This window comes from Drosophila pseudoobscura, chromosome X (genome assembly GCF_009870125.1).
Source record: "Drosophila pseudoobscura strain MV-25-SWS-2005 chromosome X, UCI_Dpse_MV25, whole genome shotgun sequence".
NCBI lineage: Eukaryota > Metazoa > Arthropoda > Insecta > Diptera > Drosophilidae > Drosophila > Drosophila pseudoobscura.
This window is the reverse complement of record NC_046683.1, coordinates 18,235,339-18,254,575: the sequence shown is the minus strand read 5'-3', so window position 1 is coordinate 18,254,575 and position 19,237 is coordinate 18,235,339. Positions and strand designations below refer to the sequence as shown.

Below are 19,237 nucleotides of genomic sequence, written 5' to 3'. Positions count from 1 at the left end.
CAGCTATAGCCTGATTAGCTCGGAGAAGTTTCCACTAAAGTGCACGACCACTAATATAAAGGTTCCATATTATTTAGCACAGAACCGGGACTGCTTCACGAAATATAAACCTTTGGGAAACCTGTGGGAAATAATGGTCGAAAACAATTTTTGGAATACTATGAGGGATGCATGCAATGCGGAGATGCATTACCGTGATACCTTGTTGGAGTATGCTCCCAAAATGCAGATGCCGTCGTGTGACAAGCTGGACTTTTTTACAAACGGATACTAGTTTTCATATAATTTGCTACTTCGTCCTACTAAATTGATTTTCGATAACTAAATATGCTATAAGCTCAGTTGATGATAATCTCGTTTGTTTTAATTATACCCAGTATTCAAAATGAGTACTGGGGTGTATTAGATTTTTGGTGAAGATGGATGTGTGTAACGTCCAGAAGGAATCGTTTCCGACCCCATAAAGTATATATATTCTTGATCAGTATTCTTGATCAGAAAATAGTTCATTGAGCCCTGTCTGGCTGTCCGTCTGTCCGTCCCTATTAGCGCCTAGTTCTCAAAGACTATATGAGCTAGAGCAATGACATTTTATATCCGGACTTCTGTGATATGTCACTGTTACAACTATATTGCAAAACATTGCCCCGTCCACTTCTGCCCCCACAAAGGGCGAAAATTTGTGGCAGTAGTCGTAGAGGACGACTATATCTTCCAGAATGCAAAACTAGATCGTATAATTATTATAGGCCATACCGACTATGTATCGGGTATAAATTTAGAGTTGCGGTCGCCGCAGCAACTCACAACGTTCCCCCTCGTTTTCTTCTGAATTTTCCTGAATCAGGCACTCCCGAGGCGGGAACATCATCATCCTCTCTCTCTCTATATGTCGAATGCAGAGGGTATTCGACAAAGTAAGTCACGTTACGCTTCTGTATAAGGTCTGCGAATTTCAATTTTTCAATTTCAAATTATCTACAGGGCTAATATTGATCAGTCCACAGAAAGGACAAAATTCTAATATCAGTCTCGAATTGATGCTCTTAGTTTCGGCAACTATAGGAGCTGGAGCATCAAAGTTTGTTGCAACTAAAATCTGTTTAGCATTTGTATGCGTATCCAACATTAGAGGGATATGGAGTTGCGATTAGTTTCCGAGTAGCGAAGTGAGACTGTCGTCGATATGTCTCTCACTAAAGTTAATTTGTTCTTCAACAAATTCCGGTTCAATGGTTCATGCTTTCAATTATGTGAGAAATGTCTGAATATCTCGCCTAAGGATGTGTAGAATCGGGGAAACGGTCTGCAATTAGTGAATGAAGCTTCCCCAAATTAGAAGATAACATATACTCTACAATACATATATATAGTGACATATCTATATGTCGCATATTTTACTATATATATATCAAATGGACACCTTTCTGTGCTGTATTCTATTTATACAATTAACGCCGAAGCAAGTGCAGGCACATACTTTGGGCCTCTCCGCAAGAGAAACTTCTTTGAGGCTCTCAGGGTTAGGCCAGCTGTGACTCAGGGCATCTAATGGGGTTCAATGTGCAAGCATTGAAGTTTGGTTTAAGGTCGAATCGGGGGGAGTAAGGTTGGTATGGTTCTTCTGCGTCCATGGCTTTGTGGCCTTCGCTTTGTGGGCTCCCTGCCTTGGCTCAATCATCGGGGGCGTCATAACGTCATCTGTATGCAAATAATGAGCCCGACGCGCTGTCAAAACTGTCGCATTTGAATCTGACAGTCAAATTGCATGACTCTGGTCTGGTCCTCATTCTGCTCCTGTTCGCCTCGATTGTTCTGCTTGTCGCCTGCAGTTGCTGCCTGCTATTGCCACAACATAAATCGAAATTATATAGAACCTCACACTCTCTACACACCTACATACCTACACATTCAAAACATATGTATCTGTGATGTATGTAAATGACAAATATTGTATTGGTTTATCATTTGCATTTTGCTTTTCCGTTTCATTTGGTGTCCTCTTTTTTTTGCGTACGAATATGTGTTTTTTTTTTTTATGTGATATATTTTATGTAATTTTTGCTCGCGATTTATTCGATGCTGCTGTTTCTGTTGCCCCGCCACTCCTTTCATGTTAAATAATTATGGTAATTTATTTATTATTAATGTCGGAGGCAATGTTTTTGATGCGGCTCCTGCCGCCCCTGGGCGGTCGGCTCCTGTCCATGCTGTGGCCACTCGTCATGAAATGCAATAACATCATAATTAAAGACAACAGCCAGTAGCCATCGAATCGAATCGTATTTGGATGTACGTATACTCGTGCTCCATGTGTATGCGAAATTTGGAAAGAGGATGTAGTTGGTACGCCGCTGGCTAAGCGAGCTGGCTAAGTTAGGCCTTGCTGACCGCACACACAAACTGCTTCTGATGATGCTGGCACTGCACTATGTTGTGCGTTGCCCGTTGCGCGCTGCACGCAATTTTCCTATGAAAAGCCTTCATGGCAGCCTGGCGCACAAATAACGAAGGTCCCGCCCCCACGCCCACGCCCAGGCACATGCCCAGGTCCAGGCCTCAGCAAAGGCAAAGTGCGAGTGGAGTTTTTCCCTCCATTAATGACAAGCATGGTCCAGAGCGGGCGGGCCACGAAAATGGGGCAGTGGCAGAATCACTACAAACTTCAACCTTAAACATTTGGGCCGGGTAAATTTGGCTATTTGCATGCAGTTTTTTCACTCACTTAATTCACACTCGCACACAGAGATATGCAGAGAAAGAGGAGAGCGGAGAGCACTCTACGCGTTCCATTCCACTCGTTTCGCCACACGCTAGCAAATAAATCAGGCCGCCCCGAAGTATGCAACACTTTTTTGAGCCACAGCCCCGAAAAAACCGAACGAATGCTTGATGCTTCGCCCTGGCCTTCCCTCTTCCCACTTCCCACTTCCCTTTTGACTATGTTTTTTGGCTTTACCTTGGCGCTCGACGGGAAAGAAATTAATTAAAAGCCTTTTATTGTCCTTTTGTCCATCTACTCCCCTCGACTACCACCCCTTGGCTCCCCTCAGTAGTCCCCATTCCTCCATCAGAGGCTGCGCTTTCTGCTGCCACCCGCTGGAGAGTGCTGCACATAACATATTTATGTTGGTATTTATTTTATTCTTTTCAATTTTTTTGCCAGTTCCAGTTCCAATTCCAGTTTCAGTTTTTTCCTGGTCTTATTTCCATTTTGGTGGAAACTCAACTTTGCTCCTCCATGTCTCCCCCGTCCGAACTCTGGCAGTTTGCTCGCTTACTCTGCAATTCAAATGGAAATTAATTAATTTGCTGGCAGCCCCGGTTGACGGGGCACTGTTTGCCTTGCGGTGTCAGACTTCAAAATGTTGCCAGCTCTGTATTTATTCCCCTGACCCATCTCTTCCACGGAAAATCCCCGCTATATTTGCCTGTTTGGCTTGGCTAATGAGTTAAATTACATGTCCCATGGATGGAGTAAAATGCTCCAAGGGGTGGATGCGAGTACTAGTACGAGTACGAGTATCAAAAATATCATGAATATCTGTTCTATCTGTTTGGCTTTCTTGACCACCCATTGGCAATTCGAGTATTCTGGCTATTTTCAGACGAGATTTTCGAGCTTGTTTGTCAGCGGTTAGTCAGCGAATTCGGGCAACTCCGAATTAATAATGATAAATGGGACTTTCTGATGAGTTGGTCTCCTTTCAGCCGCCATGGTCAACCCATTTGGTAGCTTGCTTGGCAGGGTTATGTCCTTCTTCGTTTATATAGACAAGAAACTTGCATTTTGCCGGCATAAGTCCCATACAAATTCAATTAACCGCATTCAATTCGATAGGCACTGCGGGAGTGCGTGGGGGCCTGAAGTGTAAGCTCATTTTGTGGAAAATCCCATTAGGGTACTGGACGAGGGCCACGCATCCGCGGACCAGAACGTTAATTAGGAAGGCTTGTAATTGAATATCCCCCAAAAGCGTTTACCGCCCACAGAGAACATTTGTGTATGTACGAGAATTTGTGTTCATATGCTTGCGAGTCCACATATGTATGTATACTCGTACTTGTATACACATATGCAGAAGTGTGTATCTGTGGCTATGAAATTCCTTATCAACCAGTCATTAGTCACGGGCTTTAGTTTGTCTATTTCTTGCATTGATTTGGCATCCCTCGCACACTTCAGCGACGCGACTCATGTTCCATTGATCGCTCAATTAGCAGGAGTGCCCTCTGCTACCCTCTGCTTCCCTCTGCCCGTCTCCACAAAATTTATATTTGGCCGTAGGCCAGGCCTTCTATGAGCTTCTCAACGAGCTGGGCTCAGCCGATTGGACTCGCTTTGCATACGTTAGTAGGTTAGTACGTTAGTCCATGCCAGCTATTTAGCCAAATTCGATGCGCTAATTATACGCTGTCAGCGTCTCAATTCAATCCGATTTGAGAGCAAACTTGTGCTCATTGCGCTCCAAACAGATACACGTCTGCTTGTGTGAATTGTGAGTGGGGCTGCGGGTGTGTGGGGAGAAGGGCGTTTATGTAGAAACGTCGCTTCAAGAGATGCACAAACACGACTGCAGCAGAGATGCTGCAGAGTCAATTGCCCTTCTCTTTGGCGTTTGCGTTTGCGTTGTTGTTGTTGTTTTTGTATAATTGTATGCTGGTTGAAATAGTTTACGCTCCTTGTAATTGCCACTCATCTGAAGTTGGCTGACCCCATCCTGATACTGATAACCATCCTGATGTTGATGCTGACGCTTATACTCGTTCTCGTATGGATGGTGATGCTGTTGCTGTTGCTGTTTCTGTTACTGATGCGGTGGTTGCGGCTGACAGGTGAGCCACTCACCGTTAAAGGACACCTACGGCATCATCAGGCAGCCAGGCGGCAGTGGACGGGGCTTGTTTTTGAACTATATTTATGAGACGCCCCATAATGGCCGTATTGAAATTCAGTGAACAGGCAAAAAGTAGTTTAGTCGCTAAATAGTTTAGCCAACCATTCAGGTCCTGTGGCCTCCAGCCTCCCTTCGCTTGCTCCTTCTCCTGCTATGAGTCTGTGTGTGTGTCCAGCTTATGGCTTTATATAGTTAGCCCGGCCTCAGTGCCCATTCGCTCTCTGAGCCAGACACGGCACTCGGCAACAAATGGGTCCGCTTCACCGTTCTGCTAAGCCGCTCGCTTAAATGATTCCAAAATTGCACCACTCTAGCCCACAAAGAGGCCCATCCTGGGCACTGACACTGGTCCCGGATCCGGCGGAATTGGGAGCTGGAAAGGGTCCAGCGGTGGGTGGCTGTGGGTGGCTCGGGTCGGGGCCTTAATTCAATTGTTTGTAATGTTATTGGACATTTAGAGTTAAATGCTTGCTTACACATAGTGCCCATTAAAGGTGATGTATGTGCGGTCCGTTTGGGGATACTGTGCCCGAGGCTTCAGCTGTGGAAGGAAGGTAGGAGGGGAGAGAGATGGCTAATAAAGTTGGATTGTTTGTTGCGTTGGCATGTACCAACGCAATTATGGATGTATTACAATTTGTCTGTAATAAAGTTGACAAAAATTAAAGAATGCTAAAGTGAGTAAGTATAGAAAGATGAAATAGAGTTATGGTACATACATATTAGTAGCATAGTATGTATTTGAAGTATAAAGAAGCATTATTTGAGCAGTTGAACAAATTGAGTATGAGATATGTATGTCCACATAGTGAAGTTCCCCGCCGAAAATCCCACCCAGATGCGCTGATTAGAGCTTAAAATCCCACACAAAGTAACGCATGCAAACGAAATCCAATTGTCGCTTATAGTACTGCTAGCCCCGTGCACAGAGCCGCGTGCTGTACAACCGTTGCCATGGCACAAAGTACAGTCGCTATTACCCGTGGTATTGCCTCTTAGTGCGTATCAGCGTGCCCCGGGGAAGGAACGGGGCATGTTGGATCTCTGTCCCTTTCCGGGGACACGCAATGAAATAGAAGCCAAGCACTCAACTGACCCTTGCAGAGGGAGGAACAAGAGCGTAACGATTGTCAAAGCGAACCTTAAACACACATGCGGACACGCTAACACACAGTAAGCCACATGCAGCCACACATACAGCCCCATGGTGGCACCTTAAAACTGTGTTTACTTTCTACCCATTTTGTCAGGAAAAAGGACTTTCCAACGCAAAACTTTGAGCTGAAAAAACTCGACTAACGACAAGAGCAAATGTGGGCATCGAGTGCCGAAGCTTTTGATACTCCTGGACCTTGCAGAAAATCAATTTGTCGGAATTATGTAAAAACTCATGAAACTACAGCTCCGTGAGCTTTGAGTGATAAGAAATAAGAAATTATTGGATCAAAACTACATAAAAACTTTGATAAAGATTTCTATTCTTTACGTAACGAACTTCGTACTCCGTCGCTAAAAAAGGATTTGGAGCAGATAGTTTCAGTCAAACAAGGCTTTATATCGACTAATCTGATTCATAAAATATGCGCTTTATGAAGTCGGAGACGCTCCTTTGTACGCCCTCTGTAAAAGGTATCAATGAAAAAACTCTGAATAGGCTCCAACAATAATAACATTTAGCCTTTTGGCCTTAATGCTGTCCTTCCCCTTCCGCTCCTTCTCGTTCTCTCCTCACATGCTGCGGTTTTGCCGAAGGGTGTGTGTGTGGCTGTAGGTGTAGGTGTAGGTGTACAACAGAGCGTATGGGAAATTATTTTTACAATTTCAATGTCAACATGTTGGCGGCGAAGAGCAAAGAAGCAGGCACGCGCGAAGGCCAAGTGGCCAAGAGGGGAAGGGAAGCGGAGGGGAGGCATATGCAGAAGGGTAGATGGTCGGTGGTAGAGAGCTGCTGGTGTTTGGTGCGGGGCTTAGTCATTGAATGGAATGGACGAACTAAAAGAGAGCCTCCAGTCGGAGGAGTAAACTAAAAATACGTATACGCAGCGTGGCCACGTTTCAAACTCGTTTCACTTGGAAACGGAAGCTTTGACTGGGGTGGAACGAAACGAAACGAAACGAAATGGAGAAGAGAGGAGACGTGCGACGTGCGACGAGGTGCTGCTGAGGCTGTGGATTGGGGCGTGGCGTAGCAGTGGGGCTTTGGCCAAAGTTAAATTAAAACAAGCTCAGCGGCCTGTGCAAACAAACGCCACGAGGCATGCTACACCGCAAGCCTCTTTCCGCTCCATCCCCGCCCCACAACTTCCTGTCATTGCAAAGAAGGCAAAAAATGCAAATAGAAAGTTTCCACAAAATGATTTGCCCGAGCACGCACCAGAAAAGAGAGGAAGTGAGCGAGATGCTGATGGCAACGTGATGCTGGTGGCTTCATGTCAGTGCCACATTAAAAAATCATTTTCAATAACGCGCTCCACTGCCGAGCGCAGCAGAGCAGGGACTTCCTCGTCCTCGTCCTCATCCGCATCCGCATCGCCATCTTCATTGCCGTGCCCCTTTGGGGCCACCAGCTCGATTGTTTGCATTTGGCATGCATTGACTGACAGAGCACACATGGGAGCTGAGCTGGTCCCACCTCTTATCCGCTCTTACATAAAGATTTTATCCGGTTGTGAGGCGCTGTCAAAAACGTACATCTAGCGCTGCTTTTAACGGGACTTGTGGCGCTCACGTGGCCAGCTTAGGTAACAATGAGGTGTGGAGGTGGGGAAGGGGGGTGTTGCCGCGTAGTATGCAACAGTTTCTTTATAGAACCAATCAAACGAATAATTCTGCGTTTGCGTAAAAGCCCCATCCAAAAGCTGGCGAAGCAGTTGGCATAACAATGCATGCCACAAATTCAAGCAGCTACAGGATACAGAATAGAATCTCAAGGATAGCAATTAAAAAAGCTAGCGAAATTCGTTAATGTACTGTTTCTCATATCGAGATCCCCTGAACTTTTCAAGGATTCTTATGGCACACCCGATGGACAGCAACAATGGTTGGAACAGGGATCGCGACCCGTGTGTCCTGTTTCCATTCCTATTCCTATTCCCATTCCCACGTGCATACATATGTATGTACATTGCGAGTGTGTTTGCGAGAGACAAAGCGAAATGTCAAGTTTAATTGTTTGTCTGTAATTAGCGCACACACACACACACACATGTCGAACCAAAGGGAAAGCAGTGCAGCGGAGCGTGGATTTTTTTGCTCTCTTCTAATTTTATACAATTAAATTTGCTTGGCTCATCCCATGTCCATGAGTATGTGCATGTATATGTATATGCGTATGTGATTGGCAGGCAGTGTGTGTGTGTGTGTGGGTGGTTGAAACAAAAGAATCAAATGCTGTTACAATAACTTGAGCTGCGTGTATTTGCCGCAAACTCTCTCAAGCGAGCCACTTAAACAGCATCACGCTCGGTTGAATATGTTTTGATTAAGCCAAGTATAACGAACACATTTGAGCCAGGACGAGGACGAGGACGCGGACGCGGACGCGGACGCAGAGAGGCTACATGCTCATGGGGTATACGAAAGTGAGTCTCACTTTCCACAGATGTTGGTCCGTGTTGGTGTGTGTGTGTGTGCGTGTATTTGCGGCACGTTTATATACTCCAGCGACCAGGGCCTACCGGGCGACCATCGACCGCTCTGGACAGGCACTGGGCCGTGTGAATGACATGACGTCGTCGTTGTGGCCATGCCTGCCTCCCACACGGTCTCCACCTCTGCCTCTGCCTCTGCTGCTGATGATGTGCGTTTCTTTATTTTTAAAGCCAACTGTATGTGAAGTAGGTGAGAAGGAGGCGGCGGGTGGCACTAGGCGCTTGTTGGTGGCATGGCTGTGTGGCACGCACGCAACGCAAGGCACAGACACAGACAACCAAATCGAAAACGCAGCTCCAAAATAGTGGATGGCCTCGAGCCACTCGCTGAACTGTGAATTACTTCAATGGGAATGTTCAAAAATTCTCTATCAAAACGGTTTGGACACCATACTTATAGTAACTTTCATACAAACTGTTTTACTTACTTTATTAAACAACAAAAAGCAGATTATCGGTAGGCAAAATATTCTGACTCCAAATATCAGCTTGTATAACAGTTTTATTTTTTTTTTTAATCTAAGCAAACGGTTATATACATCTGTTCTACATATGCATCTGCACATGCATATGCACATATATGTACATATGTATCGTTTGCCACCAGGCCTCAAACGTGTGATCCCCGGCAGTGCAGTGTCTCCCCACTGTGCCATTATGTGTTCATATATAGGCGGCATATGGAATGACCACGGCACAAGGCCTTGCCAAGACTTGTTTTATTTTTTGCTGATTTGGGGGCAGGAACTGTAGGTGCCTGCCGCGCGGGGAAGTGGAAGGGAAAGGCGTGGCTGTGAGGACGCAGGAGGCTTCGCAGGAGAGAACTTTTGGGGTTTCGGTTTTGAGTTTGACTTGACATGCATCAGCATCATTATTTTGTGCTTTTAATGTTTTATTTAGCCTGGTTGCCGACAGCAATATACTGCTCGCCGATGTGGAGGGGGGTGCGAAGGGATATTTATGTACATACGAGTATGTGTGTGCTAGTGTGGGTGTGCATGTGTATGTGTATGTGGGTGTTGTCTGACCGCCTGTTCTGTGGCAGTGGCAAGCGAGAAGCGAGTGTTGCCTACGTGCCGTTTGCACTCATTGCTTTCACTCTGCTTCTCCCTTTGACTCTTCCCCCTCCTCTTTTCGCCATCCCCATGTGCGCCATTTGCAACGAAGCACTCAAACAACATTTAAAAAGGCCTCATTTTCATGAGCCTCTCTTCGTAAGTGTGTGTGTGTGTGTGTGTGTGTTCGTATGACTATACATACATATACGGGTATGAGAAAGTGTGTGAGTGTGTGCCACTCGGCACATAATTGTTTGAAACAAATGTAGTGCACACACACACTCCAACAATCGTACACACATGGGTGCACACACAGACACAGATACAGCATGTGGGATATTTTATTAGGCCATTCAGTTAGTCAGTCATTTAGTCAGTCAATCAAACAAGTCAGGCAATTAAAGTTTTACTGGCCATTGTCGGAAGGCAGAAACCAGAAGCCAGAAGCCAGAAGCAGTAACAAAAAGGGGGAAACAAATATGGCCTAAACAAAGCCGGGTGGATCCAACAGAGAATCCTTTCAGATAAATGAATTCCCCATGGAAACTTGTTTAATAATGCACTAAACGGAATCGGCATCGAAAAATGAAACTAGGACTTGGTAGGACTTGTACGCAGTTATTTATCAGGTATTATCACTATTTATTCCAGGCCTATCCCAACCGAGACATTACCAACATTGTGGAGTCATCGCACTACCAGAAGATCGGTGGCTGGTGCCGCCAGGGCGCCCTGAACGCGGCCAAATGCAAGGGATCCCATCGCTGGATTAAGCCGTTCCGTTGTCTGGGTGAGTACCTCGAAAAACCCCGTCCGTCGGTTGCTACCATCTGATCCACATGTGCTCTCCACACTATCAAATACCACACCCACAACTCTTCGACGACGATCCACAACGTTTGGCTTCAGAAGGACCATTCCAATCGGACGCCTTGCTGGTGCCAGAGGGTTGCCTCTTCGACCACATCCATAATGCGTCGCGCTGCTGGCCGTTCGTCAGATGGAACCAGACGGGCGCCGCCGCCTGCCAGGAACGCGGCATGCAGATGCGCAGCTTCGCCATGCTTTTGCCTTGCGGCATATCACTCTTCTCCGGCGTGGAATTCGTCTGCTGCCCAAAGCACTTCAAGAGTGAGTCCAACTCAGTAACTCCCTTGAGCCCCATTGAACCCGCAATTCTTTTCTTTGATCAGCCGATGAGATTCATGTGAAGAAGACCGATTTACCGGTGATGCCCCCCGCCCAGATCAGCAGTGCCAACGATGAGCTGAACCTGAACGCCAACGAGGAGGATGACAGCAACGATTCCAACTATTCGAAGGATGCAAACGATGACGAGCTGGACGACGAGGATGATCTGATGGCCGATGACGAGGAGGACGAGATGGTGGCCGACGAGGCGGCTGCGGCAGGCGGCACCGGCACCGGCACCGGCTCTAGCTCAGCCGCGACTGGAGATGCCAGCAGCGGCTCCCTGGACGACATCAATGCGGAGTATGACAGCGGCGAGGATGGCGACAACTACGAGGAGGATGGCGCCGGCTCCGAGGGCGACAATGACTCGGACACCTGGGACCAGAACGGCAGCTCCAGCGGCGCCAAGCCCGTGGGCCTGAAGGTTCCAATTTTCTCCATGGCATCCTCCTCCTCATCGCCGTCCAGCCTGCCCGTGGGCTCCGATGCCATCGGCAGCTCCGGCAAGACTCCCGTAAAGCCCGACCAGGTCACACGCATTCCCATATACTCGCCTGCACAGGCTGCCGCCAAAGACGCTGCGATCAGTAATGCCAACCATATCAATCGACTTGCTGCCGCCGCCGCTGCCGCCGCTTCTGCTGCTGCCGCTACTGGGGCTGCTGGGGCACCTCCGTCGACGGCCCAGCCCACCTCTGACCCGTACTTCACCCACTTTGATCCGCACTACGAGCATCAGAGCTACAAAGTAAGTCAGAAAGTAAGTGTTTATGACGAGGGCGCAGGTTTATTTATCGATGCAACACAAAACGTATTCTAAACAAAGGAAGCCCAACAGCGCCTTGAGGAATCGCACCGCGAGAAGGTCACCCGTGTGATGAAGGACTGGTCCGATCTGGAGGAGAAGTACCAGGACATGCGCCTAGCCGATCCTAAGGCTGCTCAATCTTTTAAGCAGCGCATGACCGCCCGCTTCCAGGTTAGTCATCCATGTGACGCACTCATCTCTCACTCTCTCTCTCTCTCTCTCTCTGTTACTCTCTCACCCTCTCACTCTGTCACTATGTCAGTGTCTCTATCTCTATTTCACTCACTTGCACTCTCCCCGTCTCTCCATCTTTAAATCTAACTTTGACTGCCTGCCTATCACCTAAACTATCTCTCACATCTATTCTATGCCCTGTATATATTCGTATATGCTTATATATGTATATCTGCATCTGTATGTATGTGTGTGTCTGCGTTTTGTAACGGCGGCTTCATTTGGCAAAGGATCATAGGCTAAGATCGAAGATAGATCGATAGCAATCGATACACGATGAAAAACACTTGGAAGATTCGATATTGAAAAATCGACGAGTAGCACTGTGGTCATCGGACCCTCCTCTCGCTAATGAAATTGCGATCGCTAAAAACATTCGTAAATATTCGTATGTTCACCGGTAGTCGGCCACCGATAACCCGATAACCGATATAGACAGCCGAAAAGAGCCTTGCCAAAGGACGTCACTGTTGCTGCGTGCCTTGTAACTTGTATCTACCCCATTTGTACGAGTAGTATTAAATACCTCTACACCTTCGATTATATGTTTCTTAAGTTACTTCCGATCCTGCTTTAACCCATTATCGTATCGTATCATGTCGTATCGTATCGTAATCGCTTCCTACTCTTTCTATAAAGTAGCTCATTAAGTCGTGTTCATTGTATCGCCTGCTTTTCATTTATGTACATACTTGTCGGCACTATACCGATCCGCAGGCTACGCATAGTGCTCTGAAACGGTACTGTACCATGCTCTGGCTCTGGATAGTGCGGGCAGGGGTGTTTTTGATTTTTTTGTGTATCCATATGTATGGCAAATGGGAGCGAAAGAGGCATCAGATTGTAATCATAACAGCAATAACAATTACAGTAACGATAATGCTAATCTAACAAATTAACGAAAGCAACATTAACCCAGTACTGCGCTAACAACAATTACAACCGCTACAACCGCAAGAACAAGAATTACCATTACCTAATATACTCAAAATACGTATACAATACTTACCTCCAAAAAGCTTTGTAGTTGAACTGATTGATTGGCTTATACATACATATACCCGTACTCGTACCATAGTCAAATCCTTTAATCCGTAATCCTTAGTTTTGACGCCTTTTCGTTTCAATCTAACCAAATAGTGCTAACCCCGCCCCGCCCCCCACCAAAACTCCCACCACCAGAACAGAACTGAACAGACAAACCAACCCGATCCGAACCGAAACGATCCAGTATTCCCATTGGACTGCCAGTCTTGGCCTTGTGGCTATATACATACATATATACCTACCTACACATACATACGTATACCTGTGTGTGTGTTTATGTGTACTGCACGCACTTCTCGGCAAATAATCTTACAAACGGTGCTTACATAGCCGCTGAGCTTCTCCATTCAGAGCACAGAGCCATCTGCATCCATGTGTATATACGAGTATCCATCCATGTCCCTGCCAGAGCCGTCCCGTTCCGTTCCGACCAGCCTCGAATGCTACTGCATCAATCATTTGTGGCCTGCACATTGCACCGCACTCTCGTTCTCGCTCTCCCTCCCCCTCTCTCTCTTTCTCTCTCCCTCTCTCTCCTCACTGTCTCTGTCTATCTCTGCAGCACCAGTTCTGTAGCGGCACCACCCACGCAATTCTTGGACATTGTTCAGCCATTGCTCCATCTATCCTATCGAGCCCTAATGACAAGGCTAATGACAAAAAACCACCTGACACACCCCCAACCTGTACCCAACTGCATTTCACGCGATACGAACGAACCACAGAACCACAGAAAATTTGAAAAGCTAACTGAAAAAATCCGTTTAAGAACCGTTTAACCGATCGACTTATTGATACCGATCGACGGAAAATTCCCCATGCTGATAATCTTTCTCTCTTGGTGTGCAATACGTCTTTATATGGGAATGTAATTTTAGACTTCTGTTCAGGCACTCGAGGAAGAAGGCAACGCCGAGAAGCACCAGCTGGCCGCTATGCACCAGCAACGCGTCCTCGCCCACATCAACCAGAGGAAGCGCGAGGCCATGACCTGCTACACCCAGGCCCTTACCGAGCAGCCGCCCAACGTGAGTATACAGCCGCAGCCCCACTCCGTCCGGTCCGGTTCTATCAGATCCCTTCTCCTTATTGAATCGATAAGAGCGATAAGGCGGGAAGCGCTTCGAAGCATTATTTTAAGTTATCAAAAGTCTCTCCACCACTCAAATAATAAATACCAGCTATTATATTTGCGGAAAACATTTAAACAATTTTAATGGGCAACAATCGAAAGAAATATTGAGAGATTGTATAACGAATTTAATCAAATGTCCTACAAAGTAAATTGTTCAAAGATCCGAACCGTCGAAACTTATCTTTCGTTAGACAAAAGGAGCGCTTCCCATACTCTACTGGATGCCTTATACGCCTGGTAGACATCGAATTGGGATACCTTTTTGTGAAAGATTTTGCCTATTTTATTGTGCTTATAACGTACGGGTAATAATCTGTTGATCCCCCGACAGGCCCATCACGTGGAGAAGTGTCTGCAAAAGCTGCTGCGGGCCTTGCATAAGGACCGCGCCCATGCACTGGCACACTACCGCCACCTGTTGAACTCGGGGGGACCGGGAGGCCTGGAGGCGGCTGCCTCAGAGCGACCCCGCACTCTGGAGCGTCTGATCGACATCGATCGGGCGGTGAACCAGTCGATGACCATGCTGAAGCGCTACCCGGAGCTGTCCGCCAAAATCGCTCAGCTGATGAACGATTACATCCTGGCTCTGCGCAGCAAGGACGACATTCCCGGCTCGTCGCTTGGCATGAGCGAGGAGGCAGAGGCGGGCATTTTGGATAAGTACCGCATCGAGATCGAACGCAAGGTGGCCGAGAAGGAGCGTCTGCGTCTGGCCGAAAAACAGCGAAAGGAGCAGCGTGCCGCCGAGCGTGAGAAGCTGCGCGAGGAAAAGCTACGCATGGAGGCCAAGAAGGTTGACGACATGCTCAAGTCGCAGGCGGCCGAGCAGCAGTCCCAATCCCCGTCCCAGTTCCAGTCCTCCTCTCAGTCCCAGTCCCCAGCCCAGTTGCAGGCACAGCAACAGCAACAGCAGTCGCAGCAGCAAGACAAGAGCATCAACAGCAAGGAGCTGGGCATCGACGGCGGCCTCGTAACCGCAGCCAACCTGAATCTCGACACCACCAAGAGCGAGAAGGACCTGGCCGATGCCGAGTACGCCGAGGCCACTGTCAGGTGAGTACTAACTCCTGATCTGCAGATCTCTTTCTCAGAGCAATAGCGTGACTGATGTGTCTCCCCCATTGCAGCACCAAGGTGCAGACCGTGCTGCCAACGGTTGACGATGATGCCGTTCAACGGGCGGTGGAGGATGTGGCTGCTGCCGTGGCCCACCAAGAGGCCGAGCCGCAGGTGCAGCACTTCATGACCCACGATCTGGGCCACCGCGAATCGGTATTTGAGCTGCGGCGCCAACTCGTGCCGCATCTGCCTAAAGCCTATCCTCTCTCGTTCTCGTTGCAGAGCTTCTCGCTGCGCCGCGAGTTCGCGCACGCGCACGCGGCCAAGGAGGGACGCAACGTCTACTTCACTCTCTCCTTTGCCGGCATCGCCCTCATGGCGGCTGTCTTTGTGGGTGTGGCCGTGGCCAAGTGGCGAACATCGCGCTCGCCGCACGCCCAGGGCTTCATTGAGGTGGATCAGGTGCGCATAATACTTGGATTGGCGGGAAAAGTCTTCTGTGCTGTGTGTTGTATTATGGTGTTAAGAATTTTTACCATCTCTGGGGATAACGAAGCCCTTTCCCTAAAAAACAAAGATCATCAATGACCGCCCTGAAGAGGATCTCAACAAATCATTCATAAAACAAGTTATTTTCGCGTTAATGTTCTTCAGAGCATTCTTACAATAGGACGACATATTCTGGATGAGCTCCAACAAAGCCAAGAAATTTGATATACGTGACACGTTAGACGTTAGATTTCCCTTGGGTATAAGACATGATATATTAAAAAGTTCTATAACGATAACATTTAGCACAGACGGGCTGAAGTATAACTTTATCTTGATTTGTCCAAATTTTTTGAGTATAACATTTACTGATATTGTATCTCTGTTTCGCTCTCTAGAACGTGACCACACACCATCCCATCGTACAGGAGGAGAAGATCGTGCCCAATATGCAGATCAATGGGTACGAGAATCCGACCTACAAGTACTTCGAGGTGAAAGAGTAAGCGCCCCAGGCAGCCAGGCAGCGGTAGAGCAAGCAAGCAGGCGAGAGCACGGCACATCAACAGCAAACAGCAAACAGCAAAACGCAAAAGCAGCAGCAAAAAACCAACAATTTCAAAAGGAAACTTAAACATAATATTAAATACAAAAAATGAAATGAAGAAGAGGTTTTTTTTTCGTCAAAAGGAGCGCAGTTCCAATAAGAGATAAAAGCAGTTAAGAATGAAAGGCAGAACATGCAAATGAAGGAAGAATCGGATGGAAGTATCCAATGAATGGTAATGCATCTATATATTAAATTAAAGCAAGCAGAATGGCAAATAATATAAAGCAAGCAATTAAATTTAAGTATTTAAATGTTTAACAAAATGCAGTCAAACATCCTCCCTCTCTCTCTATCTCAAGCTCACTCGCTGTCTCTCTCTCACTCTCTCTCTTTCACTCCCTTTCCCTTTTAGACACACACACACACACACACGCAAGCATACAGTTTTCTCTTTCACAAAACATCCGTATTCGTACGAGTACACCGAAAAACAGTATTCTGTTGCTTTTCCCAACAATTCCCAATTTTTGAAATGTGGCTCTACTTGAGAAGGAGAGAGTACTTGAGTTCAGCGAGTCAGTCGAAAGCAGGAAAGCAGGAAAGCAACACACAAGCACAGACATACATACATATATACACTAAGGAAGGAGCTAGAGTTGGAGCAGCAGAAGGACTAGAATAAAGAGAAGAGCAAACGCAAAAGCAATGCAAAATGCAAAAAAAAAGATATTCCTAGTAAATAAATTGTCAAGTCACACTCACACAGATGTCCACTCATAGATACATTCACTCTCTTACAAACACCCACTCATACATATATGCAGTCACTCTCTAACAGACACACACACACACACACTCGCAGACACACAGTCATGGCGGCTTCGTAGCATACTTTCGAGCATCGCCAGATCGTCAAAATGCTTGCAAAACGGATATCATATCTCAGCAACTCTTACCAAATTACGCAATACTCGTACAATTAAAGCCACGCTAAGAGCTGAAAGCATAGATACACACACATACTGAGACACTGAGACACATGTGAACCTAAGAGCTACCTACGCGTACTAATCCTTATACGAGCATGCATCCGTATATGCAGGACTCTCTATATACACACACACACACACACGCTCCCAGTACACACACACACACATACAGCTATATATACGGCAAGGCAGAGGCAGAGTAAAATCCCACAAATTATATATACACACATATATATACATATATATACATATATATATATATATATATATATATATATAGTATATATACAATATATTTAAAGCAAAGCAAAAAGAAATGTCCATAAATGTATTTATGTATCTATACACAAGCAAACACAACCGAAAGGTCAGGTCAGACCCATGAATAATGAATAACGATTGATCCGCTGATCGCTGACAAATGGGTGGTCTTGAATTACGAGTACGAGTATATATTGTATGAATCCGCTACGTAAAAGAAACAGTAACAAAACCAAATGCAAACGCAAATGCAAAACGCAAAACGCAAAACGCTAAGCTAATTGCAAACACAAAAACCAAAGAGAAAGCGAAGAACTTTTAGAACTTTTTCAGCATTTTGTGTGTTAGTCGAAAGAAAACATTTTCTCTCTCTCTCTCTTATGTTACATGTTTCACTCAAAAGCCAGCACAAAACACTCACACTCACACAGAGAGGAGGAGAGCCCTTGTTGAGTAGCCATTGGAATCCATATTAAAACTCGAACTGCAATCGAAGTGTTTGCATAATTTCCTTAGCGCCAAATGTCTGATAAGCACACAACAGTCGGAGCCCCAAATAGAGACGGACCCAGACCCGGAGACGAAGACGGAGACGGAGGCGGAGGCGGAGATAGAGACAGACCCCGGAGACAAGGACGGAGACAGAGACAAAGACAAAACCTGGCACCGACTAAAGTGGACGGTGCCTCACAGATAAACCATTTCGAAATGGCTAGTTTCATTTCTCAGCTCGATTGCTTGGCAAATATTTGGCCCGCATTGTTCGAGCAGCCAGATTGTTACTCAATTAAATCAAATAATCGAAATTTTCCTCCCATATTGGCAGTCGAAGCGAGAATGCCCTTCCCTTGTCGCAAATTTAACTGAGAACAAAGATTAAAACAGGTTTAAAATCTGTTGCAAATTGATTCATCTCAGATTAAAATGGAATCGAGTTACACGATTGATCGTTAAATATAAATTTAAATTGTTCGAATCACTAATATCAATCATCTTGAGACTTTTTCTACGATTAAGATTGATCCTTAAATTGTAACAAAGATTGAGACCGATGCTGAAATTACAACTGGGATAAAAACTGAGATTGCTATTGAAACAGAATGATGCGCAACTAAAATTCAAATTGAAACCGAAGTCAAATGAAGTCAAAATTGTAAATGTAATAAAACGTGATATTTAAATTGAGATTGGCGCTGAAATTCAAAGGATCATTTTCATTGAACTTAAGGCGGAAATTGTAATTGAAAACGATATTGAGGCTGGGAATGTGATTGACACTGAAGCTGTAATTGAAACTGGATTTGATATGTGAATTAAGGCTGCCATTGATATTGTCAAATCAATATTTGCACTCGGCGATCGATGATTTGCTTCAATTGCGAACTTAATTCCCATTTCGGCTTCAATTTCAACTGCAACTCCAGCTTCAATCATTATTGCAGTCACAATACCAATTGCAGATTCAGTTTCAAGTTGCGATCAAACGGGTACTTTAAATTTTAGAGTCAGACCCAATTTCATTATCAATTGCAATTACAATTTTATTATCAATTACGCTTTCAATTTATATTTTAGCATCTTTAGCAATGGCAATTTCAGTTTAAATTTTTGTTGCAACTTCAGTTTTATACTCAATTCAATGTTGTGGCCAATATCAAAACCAATCAATCTCAATCTCACAATCAAAAGTACATTTAAATTCCACGTCATGTTTCTTTTGATAGGCTTTTCAATAAATTCGATAAAATATTATCTGGAATCGCAAGCTCATTCAAATTTCTTTCTAAATTGTGATATCAATTCAATATTCAGGAAAATCAAACCGATTTGAGCAATAAAAAAGAAAATAATTCGTAACGTTA

At 45.7% G+C, this 19,237-nt stretch overlaps 1 protein-coding gene across 9 annotated transcripts in view; it reads left to right on the top strand.

The window, feature by feature from the left end:
• Appl (amyloid-beta-like protein) overlaps positions 1–17,305 on the top strand; it is a 52,106-nt gene extending 34,801 nt beyond the window's left edge. For 2 of the 9 annotated variants that reach the window (XM_015185928.2, XM_015185921.2), the window contains exons 4-12: positions 10,258–10,396; positions 10,516–10,737; positions 10,800–11,560; positions 11,627–11,779; positions 13,768–13,917; positions 14,356–15,080; positions 15,155–15,299; positions 15,369–15,548; positions 15,974–17,305. In XM_015185928.2, coding sequence (XP_015041414.2) covers positions 10,258–10,396; positions 10,516–10,737; positions 10,800–11,560; positions 11,627–11,779; positions 13,768–13,917; positions 14,356–15,080; positions 15,155–15,299; positions 15,369–15,548; positions 15,974–16,081 — 2,583 coding nt within the window. In that variant the 3' untranslated portion in view covers positions 16,082–17,305. The remainder of the gene's footprint in view (positions 1–10,257; positions 10,397–10,515; positions 10,738–10,799; positions 11,561–11,626; positions 11,780–13,767; positions 13,918–14,355; positions 15,081–15,154; positions 15,300–15,368; positions 15,549–15,973) is intronic. The other 7 variants (XM_015185927.2, XM_015185922.2, XM_001354462.4 and 4 more) reach the window with 7 other exon arrangements.
• The last annotated feature ends 1,932 nt before the right edge of the window (positions 17,306–19,237 follow it).